This window comes from Nilaparvata lugens, chromosome 7 (assembly GCF_014356525.2).
Source record: "Nilaparvata lugens isolate BPH chromosome 7, ASM1435652v1, whole genome shotgun sequence".
Taxonomy (NCBI): Eukaryota; Metazoa; Arthropoda; class Insecta; order Hemiptera; family Delphacidae; genus Nilaparvata; species Nilaparvata lugens.
Window position 1 is genome coordinate 19,529,324 of NC_052510.1, and position 13,787 is coordinate 19,543,110.

The window sequence follows — 13,787 nt, forward strand, 5'->3', positions numbered from 1 at the left end:
AGATACTATTTAACACTCCAATCCATAATTTCTCACAAGGGAATGTAATAAAACTTAAAAAATCTCTCGGTGATGAATCATGGACATTAGTTTATGATGCATCAGATGTAAACAACCAATTTGCGCGGTTCCATGAAACTTTACTCAATCACTTGAAAATAAACTGCCCTTTAAACGTTGACGTAAAAAGTCTCAGAAGAAAAAGAAATTTAGAGGTGAATGGATCACGGATGAAATTGTGCAAATAAGAAATCTTCTAAAACTAGCTAAACACAATATTAATAATGGTGTAAGTATCAAGAGGAGCCATTAAAACGTATTCAAAAATGTATGATAATAAAGTTGTTCAAGCAAAAAAGCAATATATAAGTAATTTAATTTTGAAATCTTCAAATAAATCAAAAACAAGCTGGAAGATCATAAATGAATTAAGAGGTAGGAAAAAACCTTTACGGCCAAATATAGAACTAGAAGAAGATGGGAAAGTTATAACAGATTCTAAGCAGGTAGCTGATGCATTTAATAATTTCTTCATATCAATGGCACCCACTATCAATGTTTCAAAATCAAATCTACGAATTAATGACGCCCCCTCTATAAATAAATCAAATTGTAGAAATAGCCTATTCTTCTTTCCAACATGTAGTAGAGAATACTCGAAATAATAAGAAGTCTCAAATCAAAAAATAGCGTTGGATTTGATAATATCCCGGTGGATGTAATTAAGGAATGTAGTAATGAAATAGTTGATCCACTAGTTTTCATAATAAATAATGCCTTAGAAACTGGAATATTTCCAGATCTACTAAAAATTGCCAAGGTTAAACCATTGTTCAAGCAGGGTGTGAAAACAGATGTGAATAACTATAGGCCTATTTCTATTTTGCCAGCTCTATCCAAAGTGTTTGAGAAACTAATCTATAACAGAATAATGGATTATCTAGAGCGATTTGACTTAATCTCGTCCTGTCAAAATGGTTTTGTGAGAGGAAAATCAACAATAACTGCGGCTATAACCTTTATTGAGAGTGTTATTGATCAGGTTGATAATGGCAACTTTGTTATTGGTACACTTTTGGATTTGTCCAAAGCGTTTGACAGTGTTGATGTTGATACACTTATCAGTAGGATCTCAGAGGTAGGAATTAGAGGAATCGGTTGTAGTTTAATCAAGTCCTATTTGACAAATCGATTTCAATTTGTTGCTATTGACTCTCAATCCCAGGTAGCTGAATCAATGCGACTGAGTGTTACAAGAGGTGTGCCGCAAGGATCCATTCTGGGTCCATTGCTTTTATTCTTTATACAAATGATTTGCAATCGTCAGTCCCAGTAGAGGTGGGTATCACATTATACGCTGATGATACAACAATAATGTTCAACAACAACAGCCTCAATGAACTGGAGGTGGAAGCAAATCTACAGACAAATTCTGTTGTACAATATTATAATAAATCATTATTGTCAGTGAACCCTAAAAAAAGTAAGTGCCTTCAATTTGGTTTCAAACATTATGTATTTGAACCAGTAATTAGCATTGGTGACTCTATTGTGGAGAATGTCACAGAGGCGAGTCTGTTGGGACTGATTGTGGATAAGGATCTCTCATGGAATGCCCATACTGACAGACTGGCGAACAGAATCAGTAGCAGTTTATTTGTTCTGCGAAACATAGTCAAGTGTGTGCCCCCTGAGACAGGAAAAACGTTATATTTCGCACTCATTCATTCACATATTGCATATGGAATTGAGCTCTGGGGTAACACGTCTCTGCAGAACATAAATAAGATATTCATTCTGCAAAAGCGGGCTATTAGGTGTTTAGTGGGATTGGGGTTCAATCATCCTTGTCGAGATTATTTTAAAAGGCTGTGCATACTCACTGTACCTTGTATTTTTATTTTTAAAACTTTATTATATGTGATTAAGAATATGGGCAGTTTAACGTCCAATGCACAGGTACATTCACACTTCACAAGAAACAGGAACAACTTTATCGTTCAGCCTCACAGGCTAACTCTTTTTGAGAAAAAAACTAGCTACATAGGGACAAAATTTCTAAACAAGTTGCCTGGTAATATAGATTTTAAGAGCATGACTTTCAAAAAGATCTTCATAAGTTCCTTGTTGAAAAAAGTTTTTATAATGTGAATGAATTTTTATGTGACAATATTATGTGATATCTTAGGCTAATATTTTTTTTATTATGTTAAATATATTTTTTTGTTAAATATTGAAGAGATTTTCTTTGTACTTGACAATGTTCAATTGTATAGTTGTGATTCATAATGACTGTACTGTATGAACAAATAAAAATTATTATTATCGTCGTCTATTACTTGATTTTGATCTATTTACCTAATTACTTGAACAATTATCATTCCAAATCTATTCTAAAAACCAATCTTCTCAGCATGGCCTTTTAGTAATTAATTGCAGTGAATTGATAATACTCGGTTAGTGATATCATGACTGTGACGTGTGAAAACATTTTTCAACCCATTACTAAGTGACTTCACTTTATATCTTTATATAGATGTATGTGTGTTTGATATTGAATTTGAATTCAAATTAGTTGTGTGTTGAATTAGAATTAGAATATGACGTTGTCTGTAACTATGATCAGTTGAATAGCAATAAAATTACATTTATTTATTTACCGAGTAGGTGTTTTGCATGTTGTAGCAAGTGGAAGCCGACCACTTCGAGCCCCGGATCGACGTCGGTGTATCAGCTGATGAGGGTGGAGTCACTGTCCGTTTACTGCAACCCGAGCTGCTCGCAGCTGGTGGGCAGCTCGCCGGGGTTGGCCGAGGCAGCGCCGCACACCTGGCGCAACGACATGAAGCGTGGCCTCGAGACGTTCAGCATCAACGGTGAAGAATTCGATTTCGGTCAGTCATTCACTCAATGCAATGCAGTTAGCCAGTGTTTATCAATCAATTATCAGATGTAAATTATTGAGATATTTCAATTATTTAAATGCTAATGAATGAATAATTATCATTAAATGAAAATCCAAATTAAATGCTGTAAAATGTAATTGATTTTTATTTGCCATAACAATTACAATCAGTACTTATATTAAAAGTACTTTAAATCACTCCAAAGACTTCTGCTAGGTAATTTATAGCATTTGATTTTGATTTTCTTTTAATAATAATTAGTTATTTATCAGTAAAAATTTGAAAGAGAAACAGTTTGGAGGTAATCCTTTTGATTCTATCCCAATCATCAACTTTTTTTTGTAAATGAATAAATAAAACAAACACTAAAGCTGCTCCCATATAGCGGGCAACCGAATGATAGCAATGCTATGGGAACTAGTGCAACTTTATTGGTTGCTTACATAGAGCAACTAGGTGCCGTAAAAAGATGGAAACTGGATCAACTTCATTGGCTGTTTACATGCATTGAGCAACCGGTTGATAGCAACGCGATGAAAACTGGAGCAACCCCGCCCTTGAGTTCCACGTCTTTTGATACTGGCCGTTGTGCCTCATCACATCACTCACTATGTAACTATATAACATTATATAACACTCACTATATAACATCAATCAAATTCTTGGTTTTTAAGCAAATATTTCAATTTTCAGTTGTGTCGCTCTCTGTAAGTAAGCAGCCCAAGTGATGTATAAAAATAAGAATAATGTAAATATTATATAGTATAAATAAAGAAGCGAGTAGTATAAAATGATTAGATAAAAATAAATTCTCAATTATTATAATAATAAATAATAAATTCTCAAAATGAAATTATCAATAACATTAGACTATTGATGAACTTTCAAATTCTTATTGAAAACTAATTTAATCAATATAATCTATAATGTAATAAAATAATACACATACACGTAAGGGATAGGAAATTCACGAATGACGCATTATCATGTCTACAATACTCCACTGATTAACTTGAAATTTTGCATATAGATTCTTAATTTACCGAGGACGGTTATATACCTATTTTAAATTCTTCAAGATCTCAGTAGGTCAAGTTTTCAGTTTGTCAGGTTTTTAGACCCTTGCGGAGCACGGGTTACCTTTTAGTAATTAATAAAAATGGAATAGTGTATTAAATCATAGATACAAAATTGTTGGCTTGAATAAGTGCCACCGTTTCAATGTTTCTTATTTTCGCAGTTCTGAAACCAATCACGGCAAAAGTGAAGGTGATTGTCAACAAATCGAATGAGGCGCGAGTCCCGAAGCTGCTGGTTGACTTTGTTCTACAAGATGCGGCCACTCAACTAACCAGGCCACAGTACCTGGCTCTCATCGAATTAGTGGAATCATTCAAAAGGATCAACATCAATAGGTAAGAGTCGTAATTACACATTTTTGTATGAAGATGTGTTTTTGCCCCTCTTTGTTCGAGTGATTGGGATATTGGGATGGTGAGGTGATCATGATTGACATTGAGTCTATAAAGGAAACGCTAAATCTATCTTCTTTTAGATTGTTAACCAAGTACAGTGATGTTGTGATGGATGCATTGAGTCTAGTTCTTTGTTTGATGTCCACTTGCAGTACTATATTGGAATCGTTTTGATGGTGCATGATTTGTCCAGTTGAACCTTTTTCAAATAAATAAATAATAATTTTATTTGTTAACAAGCAATCATGTACATAAATATACTACAAAATAGGAGTTGCTATACATTTGAGCTAATAAGAAAATATTATAAAATTTTTAATTTTTCACATTTTTTGTTTTATAGGAAACTGAGACAATTCCATCCAGGAGTGACTGTCACCAACAATGCAGCCAAGTGGTGGAAGTATGCTTACAATGCTTTGGTTGAACAGAGAGTCAAACCTTACACATGGCAGCGTATTCAAGCACATAGGTAAGTTATACTCTTGTGTAAATTTTCTGAATGGTGAAAGGTTCATTCCACTTCATTTTCTGTTTCTTTCCATTGATTTGTAATATTTTTCATTGATTGTTATTCTTTGTTAACATTAACTTCTGATTGATAGACCAATTGATTTCGAATGGTCTTCATGAAATGTTACACCTATTGTGATCCTTAATTTTTAAAATTGACTGTTGAATTCAAATTGTATCCTTTGTGAGGGAAATTTATTATTTGTGACGAAGAGGTTTGATGTTTCAGGCACAATTATAAGCGCTACAGAGACACATTCAAACAAACTCTCTCGAATCCCACCAACACTGAGTTGAAATTGGACCTTCAACAGCTGGAAGATCAACTAGATATTGTGGACATTGTAATTGCACAGGAGCATGCTAAAATTCTGGTGAGTTGAAAAATTATTGTGATTGGTTGTATCATGTACCATCACTTATAATTAATTCATTAATCACTTCCTAGTGGCTCGGAACTTTTCTGAAACAGTAAGTCCACTTGTTCTAGTTGTGTGAAATAACTTGTTTTATGTTGCTTTTGTGCAAATTGAATACATAATACATGGGAGAGGGAATAGAAGTTACGCTTTCGTGAAAATATATTCAATTAAAGTTGACCAATTATTCTTGGGCCCTGTTTCTAGGACACTTATTAAATATCATTAACCATTAAATCTATAGATTTGTAGATGTAATGGTTCATCAGATTTAATAAATGTCCTTATTCTTTGCTTAACGATGCAGTTCTATTCTGCTGAACAGAATTAGAAACCCTTCATAAACCATTGTATCTCACGGGAGTGCTCACTTCATTCTCCAAATGTGTGAACATTACCATGAGTACCACTGCTTGTGTCACGATTTCAGTTTCTGCTCAGCAAAGCAGAAATTCGTTGGAAAACCAACCGATATTTTACAGTTATTGTATTTCTCATCCATATTCATCATCTACGTTTAGCGCTAATGCAGGTTCACATGATCGCTTTTATTATAATGTTTTACATTTCAGGTTTAAACCAACAGTTGATCAATCTCCGTTCAAACTGAGATAGTTCATATGACCCATGACCCTTGCATAGTGCCAATTTAAACGGAATCTCAGCTTAAACTGAATTAAATGCATATTATAAAGTAGGCCTATTGTTTGTTATAATATTAGTTTCATTTTGAGATTAACCTTCCCTCCCCAGCTGATTCAATCCAGTTTAAGCTTCCACTTTCAAACGGTGTTCAAATGAAATTTCATTTCATGTGGATTGGATTAATATCAAGTCTCGTACGTTATAGTGTGATTCATTTTGAGTTTATGCCACCATCTGATTCAATTCAGTTTAAGCTTTTACTGTGCAAACAGCCCTTAGACTAATGTTGTTGATGTTTTCCATTTTATAGTTGCTTAGGGAGTGCCCAGAACGCGTAGTTGTGGTCGAGCAGGAAGCCGATTGGTGGAGAGAGTGGCTGGGCGTGAAGTCTCGAACCCAGCTGCGTGTGGTGTCCGGCAAGGGACGGGGCATTTGGGCGCAGCTGTCTCCCTCGGAGAAAGCCAAGCTCTACGATGCCATCGGCTACGTGGAAGGACCGGCCTGTCCCGAGAAGCCCAAGCAGTATATTGGTCAGTTTCTGTGCTCTCTCCAGTATCAAAACTCAGGGGAGAGGCAAAAGTAGAGGATTTGCTTAGCAGGTAGCTGGGAGTGTTGAAAAGTAATGCATGTTTTAAATAATGTTTCTAAACATGGTAAAGGCGTACAAAGAGTGAAGCGGAGACATTTGATTAAATGCATTACTTATCATTTCCTTTTTCTCTTACCCTCTACCTTCGCCGCTCCTATGTTTTGACCCTTAGTCTGGCCTGCATCAAACAAGATAATCTGGGTTATGCACTTTGTTAAGGAGATATAATCAACTGATTAAAGACAGGTGATATTGATTGACACAGCCTTATATTTCTGAATTATAGCTTTCATCAATTTGAGTATTTTTGATGAAAATTTATAAGATATTAATAATATGTTAGTATAGTACCAAAAAAAGGCTCTCGCAGACAAATTAAACTTGTAAAATAGGAAAAGGCTCTCATATACAGACAAATTAAAGTATCACAAAATTCCAATTCTTCAACTGTTAAGTATTCTCCTGTGGATTTAACGTAATTTTTTGAAAATGTGGAACTGAATTACTGCTGATTAATTAGTTGGAATTTTAATTGTTATTTCCATTCTTATATCAATATTATCGATCTGATTTGTAAATTGTGCTAAACTCGAATTATTTTTTTAAATTTATTGTCTCATACATAAAAATCACTTCTGTTTAACAGAACACAAAATCAACATCACGCTGGCCAATTGCTGCCTGAGCCTGATCAACCGAGGCCGGGAAATGCTAGTTGTGACAGTGGCCCAATTCCTGGCCAGCCTGGAGACCCGGCCGTCAGCCAAGGCCTACAAGATCTCAGCCAGAGTCGAGAGTTTGGTCATTGAAGGCGCTAGCATTGAACATGACCTGGTGCCCATACTGACGGCTGACAATATACTCACTGGTAAGTGCACTTGTTTTGTAATTTTCTCATAACCGAACATAGGTACTCTAAATCAGTGAACACCCTAATCTTTGAAAGGAAATAAAACAAATGAAAGTGCTTTTCTACGTTTTTTTCAACATCAAGTTGTTATTTTGTCATAATCGAAAAAACTGGATTGTATGCAATCGATAAATACACATACAATTGATCAACTAAAAATACTGCAAAACAGTTGTAAACTTTCATTAGATATGCATAATATTTTCTAAAAAGTTTAGAAAGTCAAGCCAATATCTGCATTTATTGTTGATTTCATCATAATGAAATTATATTTATGGTAAACTCCATGTAAAAAGAAAAACACAGTGGATTTGATAAATCAATATAACTGAGATTGTTCAAATAATATTGTGTAGCTTGGAAAGTTTTTGACTTCAAGTCAAATCAAATTTATCTGTTGAACATAACTTGGCATAAATAATGATATAATTTATTTTAGCATTTATTAGAAGCTAACATCAATATAGATATCGATTTTTGTATCATGATGTCATTCGTTCCAATGCAAAAAGGAAAATGTGCAAAGTTTCTTGAATATAAGATCATATATAAAACATTATTTAATGTAGAATTCACTGAATACTCACTGAATACTTATATTTATGATTTTATATTCAAGAAACTTTGCACATTTTCCTTTTTGCATTGGAACGAATGACATCATGATACAGAATTGATATTTTTATTTTATTTATTTATTTATTTAATCATTCAGAATAATTACACAACTTACAGAAAAGTACCACAGGCTTATAAGCCCAAAACGGTTCCAATTCTAATTTATACAACAGTCCAAATGTAGCTAGGTTATGTGTCACTTAACATTCATCAATTACACACTAAATTTACAATTCAAAACACAAAAATCATTTTTAAATTAAAAAATACTTCTAAATTAAATTAAATAAATCACAATTAATTAGAAAATTCCAAACTTTGAAAAAACTATAAAATTTTTAGACCGAAAAGACAAACTATATCTATATTGATGTTAGCTATCTAACTCCTATGTTATAAACATTGAACTCAGTGTAGTAAAGTCTATTTTCAGTTCTCTAATTCGATGTTTTGCAATATAGATGCCTTTATTTTTTCATGATAAAACCCATAAAATACTGTTATAGATATACTGTGGTGTTAATTGGTGCTAATTCTCATTTTATTTAAACAATCATGTAAATGCTGCTAATACATTGAAACATTGTCATGAACTTCCTTTGACCTTAAAGATTTTTTGTTTTATTCATTGAATGAACTAAATAAATCAAGTACCTATTCATTTAAAATATTATTAGCATATGATCTTTTAAACAAAATCACCCCATGGAGTAAATCTTCCCCAATAACATTGAGCTGAACCAAACTATTCCCTTACTACGAAAACTCGATTTTATATGATTTCTAGATATACCTGTGATTGAATCTCCTCAAACTATTGGTGAGCTTTAATATAATATCAATGCTTTTGTTTTAATAATTCAGTATTCATAGTTGAAAACTGTTATAATATATTTTGAGCTCTTGGAAAATCTTTCTTGATGATACTATCTTTGGATCAGCTCCACCAGACTGCAGGCCTGTTAATTAAATTGTTCTAGCATTTTATCAAATGAATGAATTCTTAACAAATTAATGCATAAGATGATAAATAGATTATTCAGAATGTTCAACCATTCCGTAGTTAAGCATAGAATTATGCAGTAAATAATAACATACACTTGCTTAGTATAAGTTCTATTTATATTGAATATTTGTGAGACCTTTTTTCATTGCTTTACTCTCAAGTAGCCTACTATAATAACTCTTACACGTATTACATTTAAAATACAGTAAACATTTTGATCATAAACTTCTCTTCTACATGCTTGAAAACACTTTTTTTATTATATTATTGTTGAAATTTACAAAAATATTTTTAATAATAATACTTTTGTATTATTGCCTGGCTTGCATTCCACACTAAATGCCTTTTCTAAGTACTGTGATGAATTGCATTTTTCTTAATAAAAGTACAGAATTTCTGATGGAATGATTTTTGTAAATAATTTGCGTATTTCTACTCTTGAATTTCACGTTCCAAGAATTGATTACTTTAGCATTTTTTCTCGTTTCTTGAATCCTTCTTATCCTATCACACCTATATCATAATAATTATATATAACTATATTTTTATGTTATATAATCAAATAATTTGAATCTTTCTCTATACCTTCCGAAAATTACCGTTTGAATGATACATTAAACCTATTCTATATAATTGCTATTCACTGATTTTCTGGTAACGTGTAACTTAATTCACATTTTTCATTATCATATATTATTTCTTCCAATTTATCGAAATGGCATGCTAAATGTTCTCAGTTCTATAAATAAATTATTTTATTAGATTATCGAATAAATATTTATGGTTTAATCGTGCACAAATGGAGCAATAATTCAAAATTAATAATAATATAATATTTTATATTTTAATAGTTACATCTTATTATCTGATTCGTGTTTTACATTAGCCCCTTAACTCATTATTCCACTTTAGATTTTCATGGTGTTAATAACAACCACTTTATCTCAAATTTCATTTTTTCTACTACTGATTCATTGTGCACTTTATAATACTAAAAACTAAATTTTTATTTGAGCTTTGTAACCTCTTCAAGCTTAGAAGCTGAGATTTAGTTGCAACAAAAGAAATTGTCAATTATTTTGAATTTATTTGATTTTCAGGTAATACATCGTCGAATTTCCTTAGTATAGACTTTGAAAAGAATCCGCTCAACTCGGAAGCAGATTATGGTGTCGCTCTAGGGCTGGAATCAGTGGAAATAGTCTATCATGAGGTGAGCAATGTTTTATCAAAAGTTTTTCTTTTTCATAATTAGCCTTATGGTATTTGATGATAATAATTTGAAATTGAATGAAATTATTAAAAACTGAACGAGCCAGTTCATCTAAAGCTTAGGGTAATAATAATGTGTTCATGTAAATCTTTATTACATGATTGATCGATTATACTGAAGGTTTTCAAAATTGATAATGAGCTGATATTCAAAAGACAGTTATAATAGTTTTAAAAAGAGAAATTCTGGCTGAGAAGATTGTTGTTCCCTTTTCATGCCAATGAGGTGACGATTGATGAGGTAATTTTCACAGCCACCCCTCATGAAAGTTCAGAATTCAAACATGGAACATAAAAATTTTTTTCCACATTTTGAAATGATACTATCATTACTTTTTATTATAGCCTTTTAAATCTAATAAGTTTTCGATTCATTGTATAATATTACTTTTTTATAGAATTTATTACAAGTACGTACCCTTCATTATTGAAGACACGACCGGTTTCGGCCAATTATGTAATTATCAAGTCTTCAAAATTTGTTATTTGTCTTGAAGAAATAAAAGTTACTAGTAAGCCCTAGCAGAAATGAAATATTATTTCTATTAGATAAGGATCATTATTTTCTTGAGCTGCTGCTTATTAGTTCATCGTTCAGATAAAATCGACTTTTATTGTCAATTGACTGTTCTGTTTGTTACAGTAAAAATTCTTGATTCTTGTATTTTGGCCCTTCTAAATAGATAATTGTAAGACTTTGCACGTGAATATCCATGCTAAGTTTTGATGAAATGAAATGCTATGTATCAAAATCTACCAGATTGGCTTATCTGCTTCATGTTATGCTGAAAATAGTGCTGTAAACTATTACTAATATGGATAAAAATAGGAAAGGATAATATACAAGTAAAGGTAGTAGATAATGTTAATGTTGTGTTTCAGCATGCAATTTCCGAACTAATGAGCTTCCTGCAAGCCCCCATGACTACACTATCCTCTATAGCCAAGTCGTTTTGTGCCACCACCTCACAGAAAGCCATGCTGTTAGCGCAGCGAGCTATTTCTAGACATAATGTAATTCAGTTCAATCTGGACCTCAAACTGCCTTACTTTGTTGTACCTGAGTTAGGATCCCTTCAGAGGTAAGTATAATTAATTCTATTCTAGAAAAAAAATTATGATTTTACCAAGTTTCTGAAGAACGTATCCATAGTCTGTGCAAACCTTTGTTTGCATTATTGCTCTTATGGAGTACAGCGCTGCCAGATTTCACGGAATTTAGAGAGCCTGTGTGAGAGAAATAGCGAAAATAGAGCGTAGATCTTTTTGGTAAAATCAGTATAAAAACGGCTATAGCTAAGTGCTTCTATTGAAATAACATTTGCCAAAAAGCCCCATGCTGCAAACTAAGGTTTGCACGTACTATAGCACACTTGTTAGAAGACCATATCATAGGAAAACTTGTGCAATTAATTTTGTGGAACCCGATGGTAGCAAACATGTTAAGTCGGGCTTAGGCCATAAACTTGAGTTCTATTGTAAATTTGTCTTTATGTATCTTTTTATTCTAATTGATATATTAAATAAAAACTTGTTATATTAAATGTCAGACAGTAATAAGTAAATAGAAGAATAAAATAGAAATAAACTTGTGCTTGGGCTTCCTATAGTCTCTCATATAGTATTACAAAGTTATCAGTCATGAATTTGAATTTTGATATCACTCTTCTCCTTAAAGATGTGTGCTTTATTTCTCGGTATTTTATCATATTCCTAACAATATTCGCAATAATGTTTCGGTAATGTTTTTGGACATCAATCCAATTAAAGCTTTTAAAAGTTTTGTCTTTCATTTTAAAAATGTTATCTTTCTCACCATCATACTTTCCAATCATGATTTTGAAAAATGTTGTGCTTTGAATTTGCTTTCAGGGGCGGTAACCTATTAGTAGTTGATTTAGGAAGAATTAAAATGAAATCCGAACTTCAGCCGACAAATATTTGCCTTGAAGATGCAACCCAAATGGAGCTTGAAGAGAGATTGTACGATAGGCTGCATTTAGATCTCTCAGATCTACAAGTATTATTATGTGATTCAGGTGAGTCTTATTGCAATATATATGTTTAATTTTATAATTTTTTTATTCAAATGGTTTCCTAATGAAATCATTCAATTACACACATTGTAATCAAGACGCTTCAAGTAGTTGAAATGTTATTGATTATACATTTTTATCATTACTCAAGATTTGGTATCACAAAAACTTGATATTTCGCCCGTAGAAGACAACTGCTTTAATCAATTTTCTTTCCACAGTGGCACATGTTTCCCCTTAACCTGTTTCTATGCTCAATTGTATTCTTTTTATAACTCATTATCTTCATTCTGTATAAAAATGTATTACTTATACTTAGATTACTTTCAATTACTTATCAACTTTCTTATGTATTTGTGAATTGCATGTACTGTATCTCTCATTTTTATTTCTTTTAGTAACCTGCTTTATTCGATTGTAAATGGTAGTGAAGACTGTTTTGGACTTAATACCTGTAGTCTTCTTTGTTCTATAATAAATAAATAAAGAATTCACATTTCTTGAAAAAATTATTAGACTTTTGTTTTGATAATGATTTGCAATAAGTTCATTTGCATAGAATGTTTATTTATGTATTGACATGGTGGTTTCAGGTGATGAATGGAGAGATGCTAAGAAAGGACATGACTCTGAACTCCATCTCATTCCTAAAGTACAGTGCCAAGTGGTTTTTTCAAACAGTGTGAGACCAGAATACAGACAATTACCAAGGTGAGTATAAGTGTGGTTTTGCAAAGGACAAGCAGTTTTTGTGAGGGAAGATTTGAAATTGTACACATTTGAAATTGTTAACAGATTTTCGAGAGAGAAACTATGATCATAGAGAAAAGATTGCATAATCCATCCATCCTATGCCATATTTTCTCTATGCTATGATTACGGGATTACAGTTGCATCTGGGTGTGTCTTTATTTGTTCCTATTTCAATTCAATCCATTAACTTGTGTTCATTAAAAAAAATAGAATTGCACGTAATGCCGATTAATCATCTTCAGTTCCTTCTTAAGAAAATTTATATACGTTTTTCTATAAACAAAATCAGTATTATAGTGGAATAAAAACATCTTCCAACTCGGAGGGATATGCAGAACAGAAATAATCAGGACAGAAATAATCAGGGATTCAGCGACCACGATGTTGCTGTGCTAGAACGGACTGCGTTCTCTAGTCTTCAGTGTGTGTTCAACACCTCATGATACACATACCTGGTTTCCTCTCTGAAAGCAGTGCATCGACTGAGCCTGTTTTGTCAACTTGGCTCCGCGTTGTCTCTTTGACTCTATTCTTCACTCTAATTGGCTGAACTGGTTCTTCATCTACCTCCATATCTCTGCTCCAAATGCTAGAACTTTGAGGAAGAATGAATGGAATACCATCATAATTTTTCACATACTGCTT

The 13,787-nt window shown here is 32.5% G+C and overlaps 1 protein-coding gene across 1 annotated transcript in view; it reads left to right on the forward strand.

Moving 5' to 3' along the window:
- The window catches only part of LOC111059115 (vacuolar protein sorting-associated protein 13A), a 93,796-nt gene that overhangs the window by 18,986 nt on the left and 61,023 nt on the right, over positions 1-13,787 (forward strand). The window contains exons 7-15 of the mRNA XM_039432290.1: positions 4,147-4,321; positions 4,725-4,853; positions 5,124-5,268; positions 6,269-6,488; positions 7,194-7,415; positions 10,182-10,294; positions 11,236-11,435; positions 12,226-12,392; positions 12,983-13,100. Of these exons, the coding sequence (XP_039288224.1) occupies positions 4,147-4,321; positions 4,725-4,853; positions 5,124-5,268; positions 6,269-6,488; positions 7,194-7,415; positions 10,182-10,294; positions 11,236-11,435; positions 12,226-12,392; positions 12,983-13,100 (1,489 nt within the window). The remainder of the gene's footprint in view (positions 1-4,146; positions 4,322-4,724; positions 4,854-5,123; positions 5,269-6,268; positions 6,489-7,193; positions 7,416-10,181; positions 10,295-11,235; positions 11,436-12,225; positions 12,393-12,982; positions 13,101-13,787) is intronic.